Below are 24,142 nucleotides of genomic sequence, written 5' to 3'. Positions count from 1 at the left end.
AAATCACTGATCTGGGGATGAACCCAAGCCCTCCGTATCAGGGACCCGTGCTCTTGCAGAGGGGAGGGACTCACCACTGGGCACACCTGACTCCTGTGCGACTCATCTCCAGTATTGAGTGGGGAGGGATGGAGGCAGCACAAAGACCCAGGGGAAAGAGGCCACCGTAGAGCTGTCGTGGGTATGGAGGGAGTGGACAGGAGGTGACCAGGAGGACTCCAGAACTTTCCAAGGGACCTCAGTGGAACTTGGCCTGCTTGCAGCCTGTCTTTCCCTGGAGGCTTGATGGAGCATTGACAGCTGGTGGCTTTACTGTCAGGCCTGGAAATGGACTGGAACTTGATTTTAGGGCGGGCTATGGTGAGGTGGTTCAGTCACTTGTCTTAACACAGTCAAAGCCTCCTTTGAGACATCACTGCCCTTGGCAGATCTTGGCAGGGCGTGGGTGGTGGGATACCTGAAAATATTTGTGTCTGCTGCTCAGCTAACACTGTGAAGTGGGTGGAGCAGATTGCTAGAACAGTCTGTGCTGGAGCCTTGAGGACTATGAGTCAAGAAGAGAGATTCTTAGAAGACAAAATAAATTACTACTTAATGAATGGTAAAAAGGGGCCCTGGATTGTTGAGGCAGACATGAATCAAAGTCAGATCAGATCTCTCTGCAGAGCACATGTCATGAGCCTCTTATTCTAGTGATGACCTGGGCAGGTGGAACGGCCCTAATCTGTCAGCCACTCTCAGAGCCAGGGACCTCCTAAGGGGTCAGTATGATGGCTTATACATTCTATCTCTGTATGTGACATAAAATTCCAGAATAATATGAAAAGGTGGGAACCAATTGGAAAATGATCGGAGACTTCTGTTTCTAGACTTCCCTTTTATTTCTGAAAAGCAACTAAGCTTGGCTCTACCTGTACTGAGTGACCAGACTCAGGCTGCACAAGTGCATAAGCACGAAAGCCAAGGTGAGGCCTGCAGGCTGGGCACCAGGCTGGGCTGGGGGCTCTGCTCCCGCTCTGCCGAAGGGCTCTGGGCTGCCTTCTTGTTTCATGAGATGGTTTTGATTTGTTCGAGATCCACCTTTCGGTGATGAGTTTGGGAAGGCTCTGGTTACATTTTAGATGAAAACTGCACCTGTTTCCATAGGTGTGACGCTCAGAGCCAGCACAGTGTCTGTGAGTTTCTTTAGAGCTGAGTGGATTCTGGCGGGGGGAGGCGGGGGCACGGGGAATTTATAGACTGAACACCTGTTTACAGGAGGCCCCTGCCTCCTGTTTGCACTTCAAGGACTCAAGTTTCCCATTTCAACTTAAAAGGTAAACAGTTGTTGGTTTTCATTTGTTTTTCAATTAAGAGATTGGGGGCTGAGGGAACAGTCTTACGATAACACTGGAAAAAAATTGTACAGGATAGCATCTTACTATGAAATAGTGAAAACATTTAAACATAAAACATGCAAATGAACTGGACAGTGTACTTGTGCTGCACAACACCTTGCCCTTGTATTCTTCCTAAAAACAGAGTAGCTTTGGGGTCTGTGTGAAAGCACACAGCTTGCTCAGGACCCCTGGGAAAGATGCGGTGGCTGAGCGGAGGGCTGTGGGGGTGGGGTGGCCAAGGTGTCTGTGCCATGGTCAGGCATGGTGGCTGTCTTGGGGGCAGCAGACGCCCCCACTGAGGACTTGATTTTCAGGGGCAAGTGGCCTGCTTGCTGTGTGTTTGAGCAGGAAGGCTGTGACTGAATGGAAAGACTTGGAGAGGATGGTCTGGAATCCTGGGGAGAGTTAGGGGCTGTTTGACCCCTGCTGAAGGCAGAGGTGGTACAGCCACATGTTCGGGTCACTGGATGAAGGGGAGGTGAGAAGGAGAGCATCGAAAAGGACAGGCCCCGAGGGGTGTGGTTTGAGTGACTCGGTACAGACTGATGCCCGAGACTATGGCCGGGACCCTAGAGGGTGGGCACATGTGGAGCACGACAAGGAATTTGGCCATGGGTTTGTTCAGAGATGCTGCCCAGGAGGAGCATGTAGTGTGAAAAAAGAAGGGAAGCTGAGTCACAGTCACATTAGAGGTTGACAGAGGAGGATAGACCTGGGAAGAGGTAAGAGACAACAGTCAGAGCAATCTGAGGGAAGGGGAGGGGCAGATAGAGGGGAGGGGAGAGGAGGGGAGAGGGATGTGGTGCTCCTGATGGTGATGGGATGTGACGATGGTGTTGGTTCTGGAGGTGCTGATAATGATGGTGGTGGTGGTGGTCGCAGTGGCTTGGCCTCGGTAGTGATGTTGAGGATGCAAAGGGCGGTAAGTGTTTTGTGAGGGGTGGTGGCATAAAGCTCCTGAACTGCCAAGGGCTTGGAGTTTTCTTACATGGGACACCACCTGAAACAGGTGTCCTTTGAGCAGACCTGACCTTCCCCCTGCCCAGCAGCTTCCTGAAAGCCTTTGCTTCCTAGTTGGGAAGGAGAGGGAGAGGGTGAAATCTTAGCAAGACTCCGGAACAGAGACAGAAGCAGCCCAAATCCAACAGTATGCTTATTCCTCCTGGACAGTTCAGAGAAAATCTCTCAGGCATTTCTGTTTCTTGGTTCTGAACTTGAGGTATTGCTCATTGCCATAGAAGGATGGAAATAACATTATTCATAATCACATTCCCAGTCGAGTAATGCGCAGTAATCTTTACTAGAAACCCCAGAGGAGCATAGGCAGTGCCGCTCCAGTAGCACAGGTTTCTTCCTTATGGGATTCTGGTGTGAGACCACCCAGCAGAGCCCCTGCTCCTCCCCGGGCACTGCTGTTATTCTTCTGCAGGCACAACAGCAGCACCACGTGTGGCTTCACCAGATGGAGAAGGGCCTCCGCTGCCCACTGAGCATCTTGAAGCAGAGTCACCCCCCGCCCACCCCCCACCCCCTGCCCCCACACTGCGTAGCCTCTGGAATCTGCAGGAGGAGGGGCCGCCTCCGCAGGGAAGGCAGAGTCTACTTAGGCTTTGTTAGCTTTGTTAGCATTTAGAGTTAGCAGGAGACAGTCCTGGAAGGAAGTGAAATCTGGAGCCCCATCCCCTTCACTAAGCCCAGGGCCAGTTTTCCTTTCCTCCTTCCGCCCATTGTTCCGTCTTCTGTTCTCTTCCTCTCTCACATCCCCCGAAATTTCCACCATTGTATATTATTCTGTCTTGAGATTTGGACTTACAGTAGCAATGCCCAGCACAACAAGCAGTATTTCAGAGACTTGCACTGTCATTTAATACGCCCAGCTACAGTTGTCGCAAATCTCCCAAATGGTGAGATGCTTCCTGTGCCTTGGCACTCCCTCCAGCCGCGGAGCCATTATCCCAGGCATTCTCGTTTTGAAACAAAACCTTAACGTGGTGTAGTGACATTTAATTTAGTGCTTCTCATTTCAAAGCCCTTAAAAATATTAATTAATTCCCATAAAGCCCTAGGAGGTATATTATTATCTGTAGTGCCTTTCATGCTGGTCCATTAATGTGTCCTTTCTGGGCGACAGGTAAGAAAACGAGGCTGAATCATTTTTTGCATCCCACAGGAGAAGACCTTGATGGAGCCAAGGTCAGAAATAACGAATCCCCAACTTTACTGATGTCTCCGAGTAATGTCAACCCTGTGACCTTATGGGTGGTAGGGGAGAACAGCACTCTTGTTTAGGACTAACCTCGGGGGACACTGAATGGTCTTCAGTGGAACCAGGACTTCACACATCCTAGCTGGAAAGCTGTGCGGAGGGGGCAGACTCAGGTTCTCTTGGTGTCAGCACAGTTTCTAATGAAATAAAATCAGTGTTCATAACATTGTGACTGCATGAGGAAACATGTTTGGACCTAATTCTGGACTCTGTAGTAGCTCCCTGGCGGGCTGGTCTCTCTGGGCCCTGATCCTCACTTGATTCCTTACAGAGGCCCAGACGAGGTCGAAATTTCGGTGAGCGGGACTCCTCATACCTCTCCTTTCAGTGTTTTCATGGCTGTTCTGGCATGTTTATTTTCCATGCAAACTTCAGTAGCAGCTCCGTGAAATACTTTATTGTTATATTTATTGGAAACGTGGGCTCTTAACCTAGGGAGAACTGATGTCTTAAGAATGTGGGTGCATCTTCCTCAGGCTGGGAGCATCTCCAATTTGTTCATGCTTCCTTCTGTTCTCCAGGACAGTTTTATAAAATTTCCTTCTTAGAGTTTTGTGCATTTCTTGTTAAGTTTAATCTTTGTTGCTTTAAAAGTGGGAGTTCCTTACAGTTGTGTCCTTTAACCACCTATCGATTGTGTGTGTGTGTGTGTATTGATTTCTGTGTATTCTTTAGGTTCATCAGCAAGGGTCCAGGCAGGAGTAGTGGGAGGGGGCTAAGCTGGGCAAATATGACTAATCAAGAGAGGGGCATTTTGCTTCCTTACCTTGTCTTTTTGAAACTATTCTCCTTTGCCGCTGTATTACAGCTTTCTGTGTTTAAGTTGCCTCTTCCACATTCCAGTGTTTTTCCAAAGAGATTCAATGCTTCTAAGAAATATTTTTGATATCACAGTGGTGCTACCTTTTACTTGTGTTACTGTGTGGCAGGCATTACTTATTTATCCCATGGGATCTTCGCCATAAATATTTGTTGAGTAAATGAATGTTCACAACCTCTCTGTGAAGTAGGCATCATCCCAGCTGGAGATGGAGAGACATGATATTATTTGTGCAGCGTCCATTCAATGCAAACTTGGAGTAAAGGATGGAGTTTAAGTTTTATGTATTCTTATGAATCCATGGTAAGTTTCTTAATCTTTGTCTCCTGCAACAGGCGCGGTATAAGCAGAGCCTTGATCCGACTGTGGATGAAGTAAAGAAGCTTTGCACGTCTTTACGCCGAAATGCCAAGGAGGAGCGGGTCCTCTTCCACTACAATGGCCATGGGGTGCCCAGGCCCACCGTTAATGGCGAGATCTGGGTCTTCAACAAGGTGGGTGCACCATAAAAGATTCCCATGAATCCAATTTATTTATCTTTTTACAAGGAAATCTTTAAGTTTTGGTGGTTGGCTACAGATCCTGTTCACCTGTAGCTTCTATGGAGCCATCAATAGTTAATTCATTTCCACAAAACCAAATGCAGGTGCCTTCCGGTTTCTAGGTTGGCCATGTAGGCTCCCCCTCTTGCAGTGGTGTCTCCTGTTCTTCACTTAGATTGTGTCTTTTTCTTACTTATTTGGAGGAATTCCTTATATCCTAGACAGTAACCCTTTACCATTTTTGTTAGTTGCAAATGTCCCTGAGTTTATGGCTTGGTTTCTGGGTTTGTCTGTTTGCTGCTGTTCTCTTGTGATGTCCCTTAGTGGATGGGCTTTCTTTATTTTGAAGTGGCCCCTGTTCAGTCTTCTCTTAGAATGTGGGCATTTAGTATCTTCTTAAGACTTTCCTTATGCCACGGTCACTGAAATATTCCATGTGTTCTTTCACAGATGTGTATTTTTGTCCATAATTTGGATCTTTAATCCACCTGAAACTAATTTTTGCACATACTTTTAAGTAGGGTTTCAAATTCTTTTTTCTTTTTGAAGTGGATACCATTACCATTTAATGCCAGCTTTGGACTCAGTCAGGTTTCCTTAGTGAGTAGGTATGTTTCCGAGCTCTCTGTTCTGTTCCGTGGGTCTCCCTTTATGCCAGTTAGTTGTTTTAATCAGTGTAGGTTTTCAGTGATTCCTGATATTTGGGAAGGTGAGTTTCCCTGCTTTATTCTTTTTGGTCTGTTGATCTTCCATGAAAATACTCAATCAGCTTATAAATCACTAGATTAAATGGTGTGGGGCGTGGAGACTCAATATCTTTATATTATTGAGTTTTCCAAACTATGCTCTTTCAAAGTGTGTATCAGTGGTATCTTATAATTTCATAAATATTTGTATCATTTTTTAGATTTATTCCTAGATACTTTATACTTTTTGACGTGGTTCAGTCAGTTCAGTTCAGTTCAGTCACTCAGTCGTGTCTGACTCTTTGTGACCCCATGAATTGCAGCACACCAGGCCTCTCTGTCCATCACCAACTCCCGGAGTTCACCCAAACTCATGTCCATCAAGTCAGTGACACCATCCAGCCATCTCATCCTGTCGTCCCCTTCTTCTCCTGCCCCCAATCCCCCCCAGCATCAGAGTCTTTTCCAATGAGTCAACTCTTCGCATGAGGTGGCCAAAGTACTGGAATTTCAGCTTTAGCATCAGTCCTTCCACAGAACACCCAGGACTGATTTACTTTAGAATGGACTGGTTGGATCTCCTTGCAGTCCAAGGGACTCTCAAGAGTCTTCTCCAACACCACAGTTCAAAAGCATCAATTCTTCGGTGCTCAGCTTTCTTCACAGTCCAACTCTCATATCCATACACGACCACTGGAAAAACTATAGCCTTGACTAGACGGACCTTTGTTGGTAAAGTAACGTCTCTGCTTTTGAATATGCTATCTAGGTTGGTCATAACTTTCCTTCCAAGAAGTAAGTGTCTTTTAATTTCATGGCTGCAATCACCATCTGCAGTGATTTTGGAGCCCCGCAAAAAATAAAGTCTGACACTGTTTCCTCTGTTTCCCCATCTATTTGCCATGAAGTGATGGGACCAGATGCCATGATCTTTGTTTTCTGAATGTTGAGCTTTAAGCCAACTTTTTCACTCTCCTCTTTCACTTTCATCAAGAGGCTTTTTAGTTCCTCTTCACTTTCTGCCATTAGGGTGGTGTCATCTGCATATCTGAGGTTATTGATATTTCTTCCTGCAATCTTAATTCCAGCTTGTGCTTCCTCCAGCCCAGCGTTTCTCATGATGTACTCTGCATAGAAGTTAAATAAGCAGGGTGACAATATACAGCCTTGACGTACTCCTTTTCCTATTTGGAACCAGTCTGTTGTTCCATGTCCAGTTCTAACTGTTGCTTCCTGACCTGCATACAGGTTTCTCAGAGGCAGGTCAGGTGGTCTGGTATTCCCATCTCTTTCAGAATTTTCCACAGTTTATTGTGATCCACATAGTCAATAAAGCAGAAATAGATGTTTTTCTGGAACTTTCTTGCTTTTTCCATGATCCAGTGGATGTTGGCAATTTGATCTCTGGTTCCTCTGCCTTTTCTAAAACCAGCTTGAACATCAGGAAGTTCACGGTTCACGTATTGCTGAAGCCTGGCTTGGGGAATTTTGACATTACTTTACTAGCATGTGAGATGAGTGCAATTGTGCGGTAGTTTGAGCATTCTTTGGAATTGCCTTTCTTTGGGATTGGAATGAAAACTGACCTTTTCCAGTCCTGTGGCCACTGCTGAGTTTTCCAAATTTGCTGGCATAGTGGGTGCAGCACTTTCACAGCATCATCTTTCAGGCTTTGAAATAGCTCAACTGGAATTCCATCACCTCCACTAGCTTTGTTCGTAGCGATGCTTTCTAAGGCCCACTTGACTTCACATTCCAGGATGTCTGGCTCTAGGTGAGTGATCACACCATCGTGATTATCTGGGTCGTGAAGATCTTTTTTTGTACAGTTCTTCTGTGTATTCTTGCCACCTCTTTTTAATATCTTCTGCTTCTGTTAGGTCCCTACCATTTCTGTCCTTTATCGAGCCCATCTTTGCATGAAATGTTCCCTTGGTATCTCTGATTTTCTTGAAGAGATCTCTAGTCTTTCCCATTCTGTTGTTTTCCTCTATTTCTTTGCATTGATCACCAAGGAAGGCTTTCTTATCTCTCCTTGCTATTCTTTGGAACTCTGCATTCAGATGCTTATATCTTTCCTTTTCCCCCTTGCTTTTCGCTTCTCTTCTTTTCACAGCTATTTGTAAGGCCTCCCCAGACAGCCATTTTGCTTTTTTGCATTTCTTTTCCATGGGGAGGGTCTTGATCCCTGTCTCCTGTACAGTGTCACGAACCTCCGTCCATAGTTCATCAGGAACTCTATCAGATCTAGTCCTTTAAATCTATTTCTCACTTCCACTGTATAATCATAAGGGATTTGATTTAAGTCATACCTGAATGGTCTAGTGGTTTTCCCTACTTTCTTCAATTTAAGTCTGAATTTGGCAGTAAGGAGTTCATGATGTGAGCCACAGTCAGCTCCCAGTCTTGTTTTTGCTGACTGTATAGAGCTTCTCCATGTTTGGCTGCAAAGAATATAATCAGTCTGATTTTGGTGTTGACCGTCTGGTGATGTTCACGTGTAGAGTCTTCTCTTGTGTTGTTGGAAGAGGGTGTTTGTTATGACCAGTGTGTTCTCTTTGCAAAAGTCTATTAGCCTTTGCCCTGCTTCATTTCGTATTCCAAGGCCAAATTTGCCTGTTACCCCAGGTGTTTCTTGACTTCCTACTTTTGCATTCCAGTCCCCTATAATGAAAATGACATCTTTTTTGGTGTTAGTTCCAAAAGGTCTGTAGGTCTTCATAGAACCATTCAACTTCAGCTTCTTCAGCATTATTGGTTGGGGCATAGACTTGGATTACTGTGATATTGAATGGTTTGCCTTGGAAACTTAGTTCTCTGATTCCTAGAATGTCGACGTTCACTCTTGCCATCTCCTGTTTGACCACTTCCAATTTGCCTTGATTCATGGACCTGACATTCCAGGTTCCTATGCAATATTGCTCTTTACAGTATCAGACCTTGCTTCTATCACCAGTCACATCCACAGCTGGGTATTGTCTTTGCTTTGGCTCCATCCCTTCATTCTTTCTGGAGTTATTTCTCCACTGATCTCCAATAGCATATTGGGCACCTACCGACCTGGGGAGTTCCTCTTTCAGTATCCTATCATTTTGCCTTTTCATACTGTTCATGGGGTTCTCAAGGCAAGAATACTGAAGTGGTTTGCCATTCCCTTCTCCAGTGGAGCACATTCTGTCAGACGTCTCCACCATGACCCGCCTGTCTTCGGTGGCCCCATACGGCATGGCTTAGTTTCATTGAGTTAGACAAGGCTGTGGTACATGTGATTAGATTAACTAGTTTTCTGTGATTATGGTTTGTGTATCTGCCCTCTAATGCCTCTCACAACACCTACTGTTTCATTTGGGTTTCTCTTACCTTGGATGTGGGTTATCTCCTTTCGGCTGCTCCAGCAAAGCGCAGCCGCTCCTCCTTACTTTGGATGAGGGGTATGTCCTCACAGCTGCCCCTCCTGACCTTGAACATGGAGTAGCTCCTCTCAGCCCTCCTGCGCCTGCGTAGCCACCACTCCTTGGACATGGGGTTGCTCCTCTCAGCTGCCGTCCCTGACCTCAGGCGTAGGGTAGCACCTCTTGGCCACCACACCTGACCTCGGGCGAGGGGTAGCTCCTCTTGGCCATGTGGTTACAAATGTTTAAAAATGATGTTCTGTGAGTTTTTACCATGGTGTGTGGCAAAGCAGTTGATTTTTTGTACATTTTTTTTACGTCTGCTAATTTGCTAACTAGCTTACGGTAAAGTGTCTGCCTGCAGTGGGAGACCTGGGTTCTATCCCCGAGTCAGGAAGATCCTCCAGAGAAGGAAATGGCAACCCAGTCAAGTATTCTTGCCTGGAAAATTCCATGGACAGAGAAGCCTGGTGGGCTATGGTCCATGGGGTCACAGAGTTGGACACAACTGAGCGACTTCACTTTCTTTCTTTCTAATTTGCTGTTCTCTCGTTGATCCTAATGATTTGTACATATTTTAAAATTTCTAAACAGACTACCATGTGGTTTGCAAATCACAGCAGTTTACTTTCCTTCCAGTCCTGCTGTTTATTGTTTGTATCTTTCTGTGTTACCAGCACCTCCCAGAGAGTGGAATGGTGACTGCATGTCCTTGTCTCATTCCTCATTTGGAAAGGAGTGTGTCCTCTGCATCATTGTATGATATTCACTATAGATATTTGTAAAAAGAATAAAAAATAAGAAAAACCCTTATCAGATTAAAAGATGCCCTTCTCGGTGGAGACACAGGTGTAAAGAATGGACTTGTGGACACAGTGGGGGAGGGAGTGAATGGGACAAATGGAGAAAGCAGCATCGACATACACACCGCTGTGTGTAAAGTGGGTAGTGGATGAGGAGTTGCTGTAGCACACAGGGTGCCCAGTCTGGCGCTCTGTGGTGACCTAGAGAGGTGGGATGGGGGAAAGGAGGGAGACTCAAGACGGAGGGGGTACATGTATAATTATGACTGATTCCCTCATAGGCCATTCGGTAAATTATCTGCCTGCAATGCAGGAGACCTGGGTTTGATCCCCTGGAGAAGGAAATGGCAACTCACTGCAGTTTTCTTGCAGTGGAGAATCTGCAGAATCTGGAGAATCCCATGGACAGAGGAGCCTCCCGGCCTGCAGTCTATGGGGTTCCAAGAGTCAGACACAACTTAGTGACTAAACCACCACAGTGTTGTTGTATGGTAGAAATGAACACAACATTATACAAATATTTTTTAAAAGATGCCCTTCTATTCCTAGTTTATTTTTTCAAGTCATCAATAGATGTTGCTTTTCCCCCCAAGCCATTTTGTATGTATGTGTTAGATGATGGTATGATTTTTCTCCTTTAAACTTGAAATGCATTGCAAGATATATGATTTTCTAGTATTAAATATACCTTTCCTTTGTGGGATAACCTAGTGTGTCTTGATCAATTATATGTTTTATATAGGGGTTAAATATGTTATTTGTATCATATTGTCTTTATAGTTTTACCTTTTCTAGCATATCATATAGTTAGAAGCATATAGAATGTAGTGTTTTAAAACTGGCTTTTTTCAATTAGGAGTATACATTCAAATTTCCTTCATGTCTTTTCACGGCTAGAGAGCTCATTTTCTCTTTACCACTGAAAAAGATTCCATTATTTGGATGTACCACTAGTGAAAGACATCCTGGTTGCTTCCAGTTTTGGGGAATTGTAAATAATGCTGTTCTAAACTTTTGTGTGGATTTTTGTATAGACATAAGATTTCTTCTCATTTGGATAAATACCTAAGAGAGCCACTGCTAGACTAGCTGTTATGTTTAGCGTTCTAAGAAATTGGCAAACCCTGTTCCAAAGTAGCTGCGTCGTTTGCATTCCCACCAGCAATAAATGGTAGTTCCTATTGCTCCACATCCTCCTTGACATTTGTTGTTGCCAGTGTTCTGGATTTTAGCCATTCTAATTAGGTGCATCGTGGTATCTCCTTTTAATTTGCAGTTCCTTAATGACATAGGATGTTGAGCATCTTTTCATATGCTTGGCTGCCATCTGTATATTTTCTTTGGTGGGGTTTCCATATCTTTTGCCCACTTTTATCAATTAATAGGACTATTGGTTTTCTCACTCAGTTTAAGAGTTCCTTTTACATTTGGGTACAAGTCCTTTATCAGATATTCATCTTTAAAAGAGTCCTTCCCATTCTGTGACTTGTGTTTCCATTTTCTGAACAGTGGACATTGACTTTTGGAGTGCAGACCAGTTATCCTCTAGAACGTCCCTCATTCTTTGTGTTTTATAAGTTTATGTCGCACTGAATAAAAAAGCAAGATCACACTTTCTGCTGTCAGCAAGGGATGCACTTTATTTCTTTTTTTAATATTTACATTTATTTATTTTGGTTGCACCAGGTCTTAGTTGTGGCACATTGGATCTTCGATCTTCGTTGCAGATGCAGGCTCTTTTTATTTGCAGCTTGTGAACTCTTGGTTGTAACATGTGGGATCTAGTTCCCTCCCCAGGGGTTGAACCCACAACCCCTGCAATTGGGAGCTCAGAGTCTTAGCCACTGGACTGACCACCAAGGAAGTCCTGAGAGATGCTTGAATGTAATAAGGTGTATCACGAAAGACTAGCTGAAAAAGAGCCAAAGTGGCTGTATTACTAATGAGAAAATAGACTTTGAGACAAGGAGTTTTGCCAGAGATGAAAAGAGACATTGTACCAGACAAGTCAGGTCATCAGGAAGCTATACCTATCCTGAATGCATAGATGGCTAATAGAATTTAAGACACATAAAGCAAGATTGTCAGGACCAGTTAGAGAAAGAAACATATCCAGTATTTGAGTAACAGTCTGGCAGTAATTGATAGGTTAAAACCAATGTTAAAATTGATAATTAAAAACTTTCTCACAAAGAAAACTCCAGACATGGTATATTTTTCTAATTAAAAAAAAAAAAATCACTTAAAAGACCATCAATTGCTCTGACTCACTTACCAGAACCCTACACCCAATGCCCATAGAACATGAGAAAGGCCTGTTCCGCCTTACAGAAATAAATGTCTCAATAAAGTTTGAAGGGTTGAAATCATACAGAGTCTATTCCTTGACCACAGAATCTGAAATTGTATGCTACCTGGAAAATCCTCCAGTATTTTGAAATTAAATAATATATGTATCAAAAAACGTATGACAGGGGACAATGAAAATACTTCAGACTAAACAGTAATGAAAAGATGACTTGTCAAAACTTGTGGGATACAGCTATAGCAGTGCTTATATAAAAATGTATAGCCTTATTAAATTCTTATACAGAAAGAAAGAAAGACTTAAAAATATAAATGTCTACCTTAAGAAACTGGAAAATGTTGAGCAATCTAAACTCAAAGGAAGTAGAAGGGCACAAATAATCAAGGGCACAAATCAGTAAAACAGAGACCAGGTTGTACAGAAGGTTAAAAGAGCTAAGGTTTGGTTTTTGGAAAACGTCTGTAAATTAACAAGTCTAGGTAGCAAGAAAAAAAAGAGAAAAGACAACATTTAGGAATGAAAGATGTCACCACATATTCTATAGACATTGAAAAGATAAGAGAATGTTAATAATTTTATACCAGTACATTTAACAACTTAGATGGAAAATGCCTTTTAAAATACAGCTTTCCAAAAGTGACCCAAAATGAGGTCGAAAATCTGAATAGCCCTAGATCAATCAACGAAATTGAATTCGTAGTTACAATATTGTAAAGTAATTAACCTCCAATTAAATAAATTTATATTAAAAAAAAACACACTTCTTACATGTCAACTCATGGATGAATGGATATTTTTATATAAGTATCATCAGCAAAGTGTATCCTGATCATTACATGTAAAATGTTAAATCATGGATGGAAAAAAGCAAGTGTTCTCCATGATCCATAGGAAGAACAGGTGACACTCAAACTGGAAAGTGAATGTCCTTTGCCCCAGCATTTGCACTGTCTGCACCAGGGGTTCTTAAAATATGGTAGCAGTGATATTCTTGGAATTTATGATACATGCAAATTATCACAACCTACTGAAGACTTAGAGAAGCCTATTCCAGGGAGGGACCCAGAGATCTGTATTTTAACGAGCCCTCTAGGCCATTCTGATGCACACTCACTTGAGAACTCTTCCTCCATAAATCTGGTTTTCAAACATAGAATATCTGGGAAATCAATTAAGATATGGTCTAAAGTTTTACATCTCAGCATCAAGAAAATAGTATTTAAAAAAAAAAACTTTAAAGTTCTTATAAAGAGATCGTCCAAAGTTTGCTAACTCTTCTCCTGAAGAAATAGAATTTTTTCTGATGGTCTTCAGCCATTGCAAGCATAAACAAAGATGCTAGAAAGACCAAGTTTACAGTAAAATTACCCACTTTTTTCAAGGAGGGGGACTGCTATACTCTCAGTTTTGATAAAGTAACAATTGTAAAAAATGTTAAATGTGGTCTGGCACAAATATTGATTCTAAAAAATCACAAATACATCCTTTTGATAATAACACATTTAAAAACCTTTATGATTCATCTTTCAACAGACTCAGTAATGAACTATATACTAAACCAGAATAAGAGATATCTATTTGATAGTGGTGTGCAGTTTTTCCAAACCAATACATTCTATTATTTAAATAACATTTATTTAAAATTACTCGTAGGGTAAACAATTATTGAGCTGTAATAAAGGAAAGAGGGCTTTCCTGGTGGCTTAGTGGTTAAGATTCCACCTGCCAATGCAGGAGATGCAGGTTCAATCCCTGGGTCAGGAAGATCCCCTGGAGAAGGAAATGGCAACCCACTCCAATATTTTTGCCTGGGAAATCCCACGGACAGACTAGCCTGGTAGGCTTTAGTCCATGGGGTTGAAAAGAGTCGGACATAACTTGGTGACTAAACAGCAATAAAGGAAAGGCAGAGAAAGTATCAACAAAACCAATAAACTTCAGCCTTACGGGTTTTAAGGAGTTTGCTTGTGACTTAAACCCTGGAGTGTTTGATTCACAAGTAACACTACCCCATACCTAACATCTCTGGGCCATCACCTCCGTTGCTGGTTCCTTCAGAAGGCAGATGAATCTTCTGCTAACCCATGCTCCCCTGCTCTCCTTGGAGAATAGCCACATGCAGATGCCTTTACCATCCAGAGAAAGCCAGGTTGACACATCTGGATGCGCCTGTGCTTCCTGTCTGTGAGGTCAGAGGAAACATGCACCCTTGGGGACTTCACCAGAAAACCCTTAGGAGGATGCCATTTTACTCTGGCTGAGACTTCTGACTCATATTTTGAGTTCTTTAACAGATGTACAGACCTTCCTCAGCATTAGAGTGGGGTTATGTCCCATAAGCCCACTATACTTGGAAATACCAAAAGCTGAAAACGCATTTGCTGCACCTAACCTAGGGCTTCCCAGGTGACTCAGTGATAAAGAGTCCATCAGCCAACAGAAGGGTTGTTTGTGTCCTGGATAATTGTAAGTGTATAGGTTGTTCACCCTCCTGATTGTGGGCTAATTGGGAGGTGTGCTCACTGCTGCTGCCCAGCATCAAGGACTGCATGTCGCTAGCCTAGAAAAAAATCGACATTCAAAGTATAGTTTCTACTGCCTGGATGTCACTTTGCCCCAATGTGAAGTCAAAAACTCATGAGTTGAACCATTGGGAGTTAGGGGCTGTCTGAACTTAGAATCTGCTCAGAGATAGAGAGCCACTGGCTTTACCTGGAGAACAAAGTGCACCTCCTCGCAGCTCCTGTCCGGGGGCTCGGTGCTCGCCGCCTCTGTGGTTGACTCAGCTGTGATGACAGTCCGATGAAGCATGTGGCTTTTTTTGTTTTTTTTTTTTATGTTTAATATAACCTGACAGCTAAAGTGGAGTGTAATGAATAAATTATCTAAAACCTATTTCTTTTTCTTTGTTTGCAATGAAAACATGGCCTTGGATATGTTTTTTTCAAGAAAAAGGAGAGATGCTTTGATTAGGAATTCTCTGTACTTGTAGTTTTTGGTGGGGGAGAAACCAAACCAATGCCTGAAAGGCCCTGGAGTGTTCCAGGTGGCCTTCGGTGCGGGGAACTTTGACTTCTCCAGCTTGTGTAGGTTGGTTCAGCCTAAAAGACATGGGGATATTGCACGGGATAGAAATAGTTGCACTTTGAATGTTGCTTCTGTCCTCCGCTCACTCGCTGCAGCCAGCATCGTGCTGGCTGCCCTTTGCAGGTTTGTAAAACCATGATTCTGGCTGAAGCTTGACAGACTCCCCAGGATCCTTCCGAGATGGGAAATGAGATCCACCTGCTCAAGTTCTAATAAGGATTAGTTCTCAAAGGCCACTTTCCTCCATGCAGTTTAATAGAGTTGATTTTGTATCCCTCCAGGGACACAGACTTCCAAGTTTTACAGGCTTACTAAACTGCAGAATACAGCTCCTGCTTTAAATGAAATTCTCTCTCCTCAAAGGCAGAGGTTCTCATCAAGGAGGCTTTCCTCCCTCTCAGGAGCACATTTAAATGTCCAGAGATCTTTTGGTGGCTTCCTTGGTGGCTCAGTGGTAAAGAACCCCCCTGCAATTCAGGAGAAGTGGGTTTGATCCCTGGGTTGGAAAGATTCCCTGGAGAAGGAAATGACAACTCACTGCAGTATTCTTGCCTGGGAAATCCCATGGATGGAAGAGCCTGATGGGCTACAGTCCATGGGTCACAGAAGTTGGACACAACTTAGCAACTAAACCATCACCACCGCCGCCAGAAACCTTTTGGTTGTCACGACTGGCAGAGAGGGGTAAGTGTTGTTAGAAGGTAGTGTGTTGAGGCCAGGGATGCTGCCAAGCGTGGCAGTGCCTGCTTGGGTATGGGTGTGGTTTGGTCCCCACACCGAGTGACCAGCCCCAAACGCCCACAGGGCTGGGGTGCCTCCACCTCGGCTACAAAGGCCCTTTATCCTCAACTGGCATTCCAGAGGCTGCACCCACCACACAGCCCATCTGTGTGGAGGAATGGGTCCAAGCCATTCTCTGTGGCTAAGCATCCCTGTGGACAGCCTAGGATGCCAGCCCCTCTCACAACTAAAAATCGTGAGGCTGAAAACCAATTCTGAAATCTCCTTGCATGCTGTCCCTTGGACAAGCATTAGAGAATGGAGGCAGTTCTGCCCTCCAGTGGGGCTCAGTGGCTGACAACTCCGCTTGAACCATTTCAGGGGCAGCCAGAGGCACAGGGAATGGAAGGGAAAATGCTTAACACGTTTCCTGATGGATTAGTGCTTCATTATTTTAATGAATCACCATTAATTACATTTGTATCTCAGAAATTTAAAAAGTAACTTTTGATTTTGGGGAAATATAAAAATTATATTTCAGTTACAAAGGCCAGACTTCAGAACTTAATGTGTTAAAATATATTTTATTTAGTCTTCTTCCCTGTCTTTGGGTCTTGTGGGGCTGTACCTAGAAGGCAGCAAAGATGACAGCATCACCCTTTCCCGACAGTCATGGGGATGAAGGGGTGGCAGGAAGGGGGTCAGAACTGCCCCAGCCGTTTGTGGCCACTTGTCGCTGAGCTAGAACCTTGTGGGAAGCAGATAAACAGCAGAGTGTGGCTGGTATATAAAAATGTGATAGTTTCCTAGGCTGGTGCTAAAATCCTTTCTCCTATCAGTGTAGGGGTGTTCCTGCACACTTAACAGGTTCATTTTCAACACCCCACCAACCCACGCCCCCCACCCCCCCATAGCAGTGGGACCTGCATGTCAGCAAGGGAGGGAGGCTGCTGAGGAGAGGGCTGGAGAGGATTGCTCTTCCTGCTTTGTCCAGGGAGGCACTGACTCATGTCTGCTCTGTCCAGTGTGGCTTAGCTGAAGCCTTTTTACTTGTACAGATAACATGTGATACCTGCTGGTTATGAAACACAATGAACGTACATTATAGTGAACCCCAGAGCTTACCCTTTTCCTCCCTTTTAGTAGTTATGTACATTTTGTCTTTTAAAAAATACAAGTAATTTCTATTCTAAAATGTTCCAAGAGAAAAGAGGTCTTAAAAGAAATAGATGTGACACTTTCTTACCAGCCCCCACTCCCCTGTCATCTCCCAGGTCAGAGAAAACAGCCCTTAGCCGTTCCATGTTCTTTCAGCACCATTTATAGGACCTTCCCCTTAGCACATGCCTGCTGAGTTCTTATTTCATTCAAGTTACGTGCTGGGGATGTGGTGCTTTACACACAAAATGGGATCATATTATATATGAGGTTCTAATACTTGCATTTTAAAAATCATTACAAGCCTCTGACATCTCTCCATGTCAGTGCCTATAAATAACCTTGCATGGTGTTCCATAGTATGGGCCCCTTTTGCTTAATGATCCTTCATATTGGATATATTAGGATCCAGGGTTGTCTGTGACAGTCCCTCTGGGCCATCTGGGCCTGCTGCGGTATTGTCTCATGACACCGAGCCCAAGTCCTTCCATCACACAACTCTCCAGTCCTCCTGTACAGTCAAAGGTGGATGGCCTGCCATGTTTGCATTTTTTTCCCGGGAAGGGAAAGAGGAAGGGGTGAGCATTAGGGCAGCACTTATAATTTGGACACATTTCTGATCATGTCCCATAGGTCAGATTTGGGCTGCAAGATCAGACTTAGCTGCAAAGGAAACTGGGAACAGTGCTCAGCTAAACTTGCATTGATGATGAAGAGGGTAAAAAATAGGTTGTAGACTGGCAGTCTTTTCCACAGTAGCATGTAGACAGCTTACAGGATTTTACCAGTGAAAGTACCAGAGATCCCTGTACATACAAATGCAAGTATTTCTATAAGATGGACACCTAGAAGTCAAAGGCATGTACATTAAAAAATTTTAAGAACCACCCAAATTGCCTTCCCAAAAAATCTTCCTAAATTTATACTCACAGCAATGATGAGCTGGCGCCCTGTTGAACATCCTTGTCAACATAGGGCTTTATTCATCTTTTATATTTTTTTCCAGTTTGCTGGATGAAGAAAGGTAGATAGATGGATGATTCTCATTGTAATTCACATTTCCGTGATTAATCGAGAGAGTGAAACATTCATAGTTGTTGATCATCATGTTTCTTCTGTGAATTGCCTGTGTGCAGCTTTTGCCTGTTGTATGTTGTTTAGCCTTTGTTGATTTGCAGCACAAGCTTGTATATACACATATCCTCAATACAGACCCTATGTCACATACGTTGTACCTATTTCCCTCTTCAATTGCTTGTCATTGATATGCACTTTTACCAGAATTATTTAATTTTTATGCTGTTACATTTTTTTTTCTTTCGTATGTTTAAGAGGGTCTTTCTTACACCAAAACAAATTTTTAAATCTGTTATTCTGCTTTTTATTTATTTTTAAAATCTGTCCTGATTATTTTGTGTGTGAAATCTCAGATGGCAGTATTGAATGCTCAGTTAGATTTTACAGAATCACTTGTTGAATTGTTCATTCTTTCTTCACTGGGGTGATATGCCACCGCCGTTACAGTTATATTTGTGGGTCTATTTCTGGGCTTTCCCTCCTGTTTTATTTGTTTGTCTCTCCTTTCCTGATAGCATCCTGTAATTACAATAGAGATTTATAATGTATTTAATATCTGCCAGCATGAGTCCCCACTGGTTATTCTTTCTTCACAGTTTTTGAGGGGGTATTCTTATAAATGTCTCTTCAGCACTAACTTTAGAATCTCTTGTCAAATTCCGTTACGGGAAACCCCTGCTGGTATTTTGATAGGGTGCCGCATTTATAGGTTCGTTAGGAAGAACTGCTTTCTTTAGAACTCTTCCGTGAGAGTTTATTTAGAGAGAGCATATCCAAGTGTTCTTTAACCTTCTGCAGTGACAGTGAGCAAGACACCAGGTGACTGCATTTTGCAGGGTGAAGTGGCATGGCATGAGCAGAGGGTGGTCCCTTTGTGCTGAAGATGCCTGCACCCCCACCACCCCTGTGCTGCCGGCACGTCCTCTCCTGTCTGGGATGGGACTTGCAGCTGGTGACGAGTGTGCTTAACAAGAAGGCTTTTGCCATCACCTTGATGGCAGTCTTCTCCAGGCCTGGTTTGGTCTTCCGGTCTTCTGCCTGTTTTCTCTATTGCATTAGAAATGATCCTCTTGGCAATACCAGAGGCAGTGTTTGTGGCTCAGCCTTGAGGGAACACCGTCACCTTTCCTGTAAGTGCACAGAATTGATTTCTGCCGGAGTTTCACCACTTAAACCATTAGTGCCCGAGGAACGGTAAATAAGTGGGGTGTTCTATGCAGAAGAATTGCTTAAAAATGTTACTTTTGAGTGTGGATTTTTAATAATTTCTCTGCTGAGATGAGGGCCATTCCTTTCTATGTTTACCAGTAATTGCTGGAGTGGTTTCAAGTACTGAAGAGTACAGCATGTCCAGAAAAATATTTCACTTAGCAGATTTCATGTTATTATGTTACTGTTCTGTGATTTGAAAAAAGTTTATGGGGCCAAATCCACTTGTACACCTTCAGTGTGATTTAAATCATCTAGAGGATAAAGCGCTTACGGGTAGGACTGAAATGAAGGGACTGCAGGGAAACCCTGCACATTTGAGGACCTAGTCAATTCTTCCGAGCTGACTTTGTAAGTGAGGAGTGGGTTCTGTTATATAAGCCTGGAGAAGCTTTGGAGTAGATGGTGAACAGGAACAGAGTAGCATACAGAGCCTTGGGCTTTATAGAGAAGGCTGTGGTTTGACTGCAGATGGGTGGCAGAGGAAGGGTGGGTATGAAGGCGCCGTGATGGGACACGTGGAAGGAGATCCCTCAGTGCAGTGAGCGTGCTCCCAAGGGGAGGAGAGGAGAGAGCCGAACAGAGGACGAGAGGAGCTCCAGCCAGGGTTGAACTGTGACCACTGCCTGCCTCTTTATGATTGAAACGGGCAAATGGTGGGGAGCTTAGACTACTGCTGTTTTACTACAGTGTGCAGAACATTATATGCAGCAGGTCCCATGCTGGGGACCCTCGTGGAGGTGCAGGTCCTGGTGGGCAGGCAGAGTTCTCCAGGTGTGAGTCACAAACATGCACTGTTTTCTCTTCCAGAACTACACTCAGTACATCCCTCTGTCTATATACGACCTGCAGACGTGGATGGGTAGCCCCTCCATATTCGTCTACGACTGCTCCAATGCTGGCCTCATTGTCAAGTCCTTCAAGCAGTTCGCCCTGCAGAGGGAGCAGGAGCTGGAGGTGAGGCCCCGGGCACCCTGGGGTGGGAGTTGGGGGTGAAGGTCAGCCCCTCAGTGGTTTTATTTTCTCAGGTGCGGTGAGCTGTCTGTGGTGCTCAGAGTGCTCAGAGTAAGGTGGTGGGGTCCATGACAAAGAACTTGGGAGGGACTCCAGACAAGCTCTTGGTCTTATTTTGCGTTTTGCTTTACCCAGCATCATTTTTAATACAAATTTTAATTAAGTGATAACATTAATAGAGTTGATTTGTGCTCCAGTGGGCTCTGCCTCCGAGATAAATGTGAAAATAAAGCAGACACATTTATTTTCAGAGAAATGGGCCTGTGTCTGGGCACGGTCTTCAGCTCCACTCTCGTCTTTGTTATTGCTCTTTTTTTTTTTTTCGTCTTGGTGCTGGGGGGAGAAAAAAACCCTACTAGGCTAAATACAGAAAACAAACCAAAATAGCTGCCATTGGTGGCTTCTGTTTAAAGAACTGGAGAGCCAGTGTAGTGCTCTGATTGTGAAGAGCTGTTTTACTTGGTTGTTTTAATTAATATTTGATGTTTGAATTAAACAGTGAGTTCTAAAGAGAAATTGAAGAGGCAGTTTCAATTAAGAGGCCTCCATCCTGTGGCCTGCACAAGAGTGAGAATAAAGTATCCTGCAGCCTCCAGGGGGTCATGAATTCCAACTGGTTGCTGTGCAGGAAATTCTCAATTCAGAACAGAAACGGTCCCGAGAACATGTTTCCTCAAGCCCTTTTGGGCCTATCCAATTTTAATGTATTGTTATGTTTTTTGCATTTCATCTGAGGATATTGCTGAAAGTATCAGGAATAAAATTTGAAGTTCTACTTGGTAGAATTTAACATGTCATACAGTTAATTTATAAATATTTTATAAATTACCTTATGCAGAACTTTGCGTCAGAGTGACTGTTAAATTGCCCTTTATTCTTGAAAATGGAACCCAGCGCCACCAGTTGTTATTATTGTTGTTGTCTTTAGTAATATTATCATTTGCATTCTAGAATAAGGGAAGGGAAAGATCAAGTTTTATAGCATTAAATTTTTACCTTGCATTTAGGCATGCCATCTCTGTTTACCCAAGGGATAGGTTATGTTACAAGTGCTAAAAACTCAAAAACACCAAGAGGTAATTGCTTTTCCTCACATCAAGTAATAAATATTGCAAAAAAAATTTTTTTTAATTTAAAATATGTAAATAAAAATGCCAAAGAATCTGGCCGGATATTTATTCCCAATTTTTGAGCTTCAGGGTGGTTAAGGAAAGACCAGTACATCATCCTTTGATAATTAAAACATGCTAAATACAGCCCCTCTCCCACCCTCTCAGCAGAAGGCAAGCATTTCCCTCTCAGGCATGAAACTAAATGTTTATGCTCTAGCACTTGGTGTATCTGCTCTCTTGGTTCTGTATGTGTTCTCTGTATGTTGCCAAGGATTAATCAGCCCGAGAAACTGTTCATTTCATTGAGTGTGACAAAAAAAGTTTTCCATCCATCTTTTTCTTTTTAGGGGGAGGGAGTGAAATGTTTAATTGACTAATCCCTCATGGAGGAGAGTAAATGAAAAATACGTTATCTGAAGTGGCAAATAGGCGGCAATGCAAAGTTATACCATATGTTTTATAATTAGCTCCAACTTTAATCTTCATTCTTTTCTTAATTACAGTGTAGATAAGTCTTTCGGTTTTCCATTACACTTACTATTATTGGCTATTGTTCAGCCGGTCTCTTGCATAAAGAGCGGAAATTAAAATGATAAAATTGGCTCCCGGCTAATATCTTAATGTTCATGTTAGTCATTTTTTTTTTTTTTAATCTGCTGTAGAAACCACAATCCTGTGTGGCCTCTTAGGTTTATTCTTTTAAAAAATTCTTTGCCTGTCTCCAGTTGGCCAGATTCCTTGTAAATTTATGATACATTTGAACACTTTTATTGGGTAGCTGATGACATGAAACTGAAAGAAGTTGGTGGGTAAAATGGTTTGTGCCAGAGTTTTAAAAATAAAGAGGGTAAAAATGATTAAATATAATGAAAGAAAATAGTTACCTGGACCAGAAAGCCTCCAAGTAGTAAACATTAACAACAAATATGAGTGACATAAATTTTAAGAGATGATTATCAGCTTTCACGTTCCAGAGCACAGTGCTTGTGCTGGGAGCAGGAGGTTTACTTATTGTGGATTTCCATCTCAAAGGAAAACTGCGGGTGAAGCAGCAGACGCCTCTGTGAAAGCACAGAATAAATTACTGCGCACAGTAGAGACTTCCTCAGAGCCAGGAAAGTGCCTGTCACTCAGTCACGTTCTCTGCATTTTTCATTGTGTCATATTGCTTTGCATATTGCTTCAGTTTTCTTTGCTTTCAGTGTTTCTTTTTTTAAGATACATGTTTTTATTTTTACTAAATTAGTATATGCCATGATATTAAAAATTAAATAATACTGAGGGTTTATGGTGAATGAAGTAGTCCCTGGCCTCACCCCTCCTTGGCCAAGACTCTGCTATTATAGGGAACCTATTTGAACTGTTTACATTTCTAGTTCCTCTATGAGTATCTCTATAAATGAAAATAATATGCTTATACTCAGAGCAGATCAGATCAGATCAGTCACTCAGTCGTGTCCAACTCTTTGTGACCCCATGAATCGCAGCACGCCAGGCCTCCCTGTCCATCACCAACTCCCGGAGTTCACTGAGACTCAACGTCCATCGAGTCAGTGACGCCATCTAGCCATCTCATCCTCTGTCGTCCCCTTCTCCTCTTGCCCCCAATCCCTCCCAGCATCAGAGTCTTTTCCAATGAGTCAACTCTTCACATGAGGTGGCCAAAGTACTGGAGTTTCAGCTTTATCATCATTCCTTCCAAAGAAATCCCAGGGCTGATCTCCTTCAGAATGGACTGGTTGGATCTCCTTGCAGTCCAGGGGACTCTCAAGAGTCTTCTCCAACACCACACTTCAAAAGCATCAATTCTTCAGCGCTTAGCCTTCTTCACAGTCCAACTCTCACATCCATACATGACCACAGGAAAAACCATAGCCTTGACTAGACTAACCTTTTTTGGCAAAGTAATGTCTCTGCTTTTGAATATGCTATCTAGGTTGGTCATAACTTTCCTTCCAAGGAGTAAGTGTCTTTTAATTCCATGGCTGCAGTCACCATCTGTAGTGATTTTGGAGCCCAGAAAAATAAAGTCTGACACTGCTTCCACTGTTTCCCCGTCTATTTCCCATGAAGTGATGGGACCGGATGCCATGATCTTCATATTCTGAATGTTGAGCTTTAAGCCAACTTTTTCACTCTCCACTTTCACTTTCATCAAGAGGCTTTTCAGTTCCTCTTCACTTTCTGCCATAAGGGTGGTGTCATGTGCATATCTGAGGTTATTGATATTTCTCCCGGCAATCTTAATTCCAGCTTGTGTTTCTTCCAGTCCAGCATTTCTCATGATGTACTCTGTATAGAAGTTAAATAAGCAGGGTGACAATATACAGCCTTGATGAACTCCTTTTCCTATTTGGAACCAGTCTGTTGTTCCATGTCCAGTTCTAACTGTTGCTTCCTGACCTGCGTAGAAATTTCTTAAGAGGCAGATCAGGTGGTCTGGTATTCCCATGTCTTTCAGAATTTTCCACAGTATGCTTATACTACTACTTCTTGATTCATAATGTTTAGGTTATCTCTGGGCTTTCTGCTACCATATAAACCAAAAACAGAACTGCCATGAGTAAAT

The 24,142-nt window shown here is 43.1% G+C and overlaps 1 protein-coding gene across 3 annotated transcripts in view; it reads left to right on the top strand.

The window, feature by feature from the left end:
* The window catches only part of RPTOR (regulatory associated protein of MTOR complex 1), a 323,106-nt gene that overhangs the window by 130,794 nt on the left and 168,170 nt on the right, over positions 1–24,142 (top strand). For all 3 annotated transcript variants that reach the window (XM_019981168.2, XM_019981167.2, XM_070774383.1), the window contains exons 4-5: positions 4,801–4,959; positions 20,258–20,404. In XM_019981168.2, the coding sequence (XP_019836727.2) occupies positions 4,801–4,959; positions 20,258–20,404 (306 nt within the window). The remainder of the gene's footprint in view (positions 1–4,800; positions 4,960–20,257; positions 20,405–24,142) is intronic.

The sequence above is a fragment of the Bos indicus genome, chromosome 19 (assembly GCF_029378745.1).
Source record: "Bos indicus isolate NIAB-ARS_2022 breed Sahiwal x Tharparkar chromosome 19, NIAB-ARS_B.indTharparkar_mat_pri_1.0, whole genome shotgun sequence".
In the NCBI taxonomy this organism is placed as follows: domain Eukaryota; kingdom Metazoa; phylum Chordata; class Mammalia; order Artiodactyla; family Bovidae; genus Bos; species Bos indicus.
The sequence above is the reverse complement of the archived record's forward strand: the minus strand, read 5'-3'. Positions and strand labels throughout refer to the sequence as shown.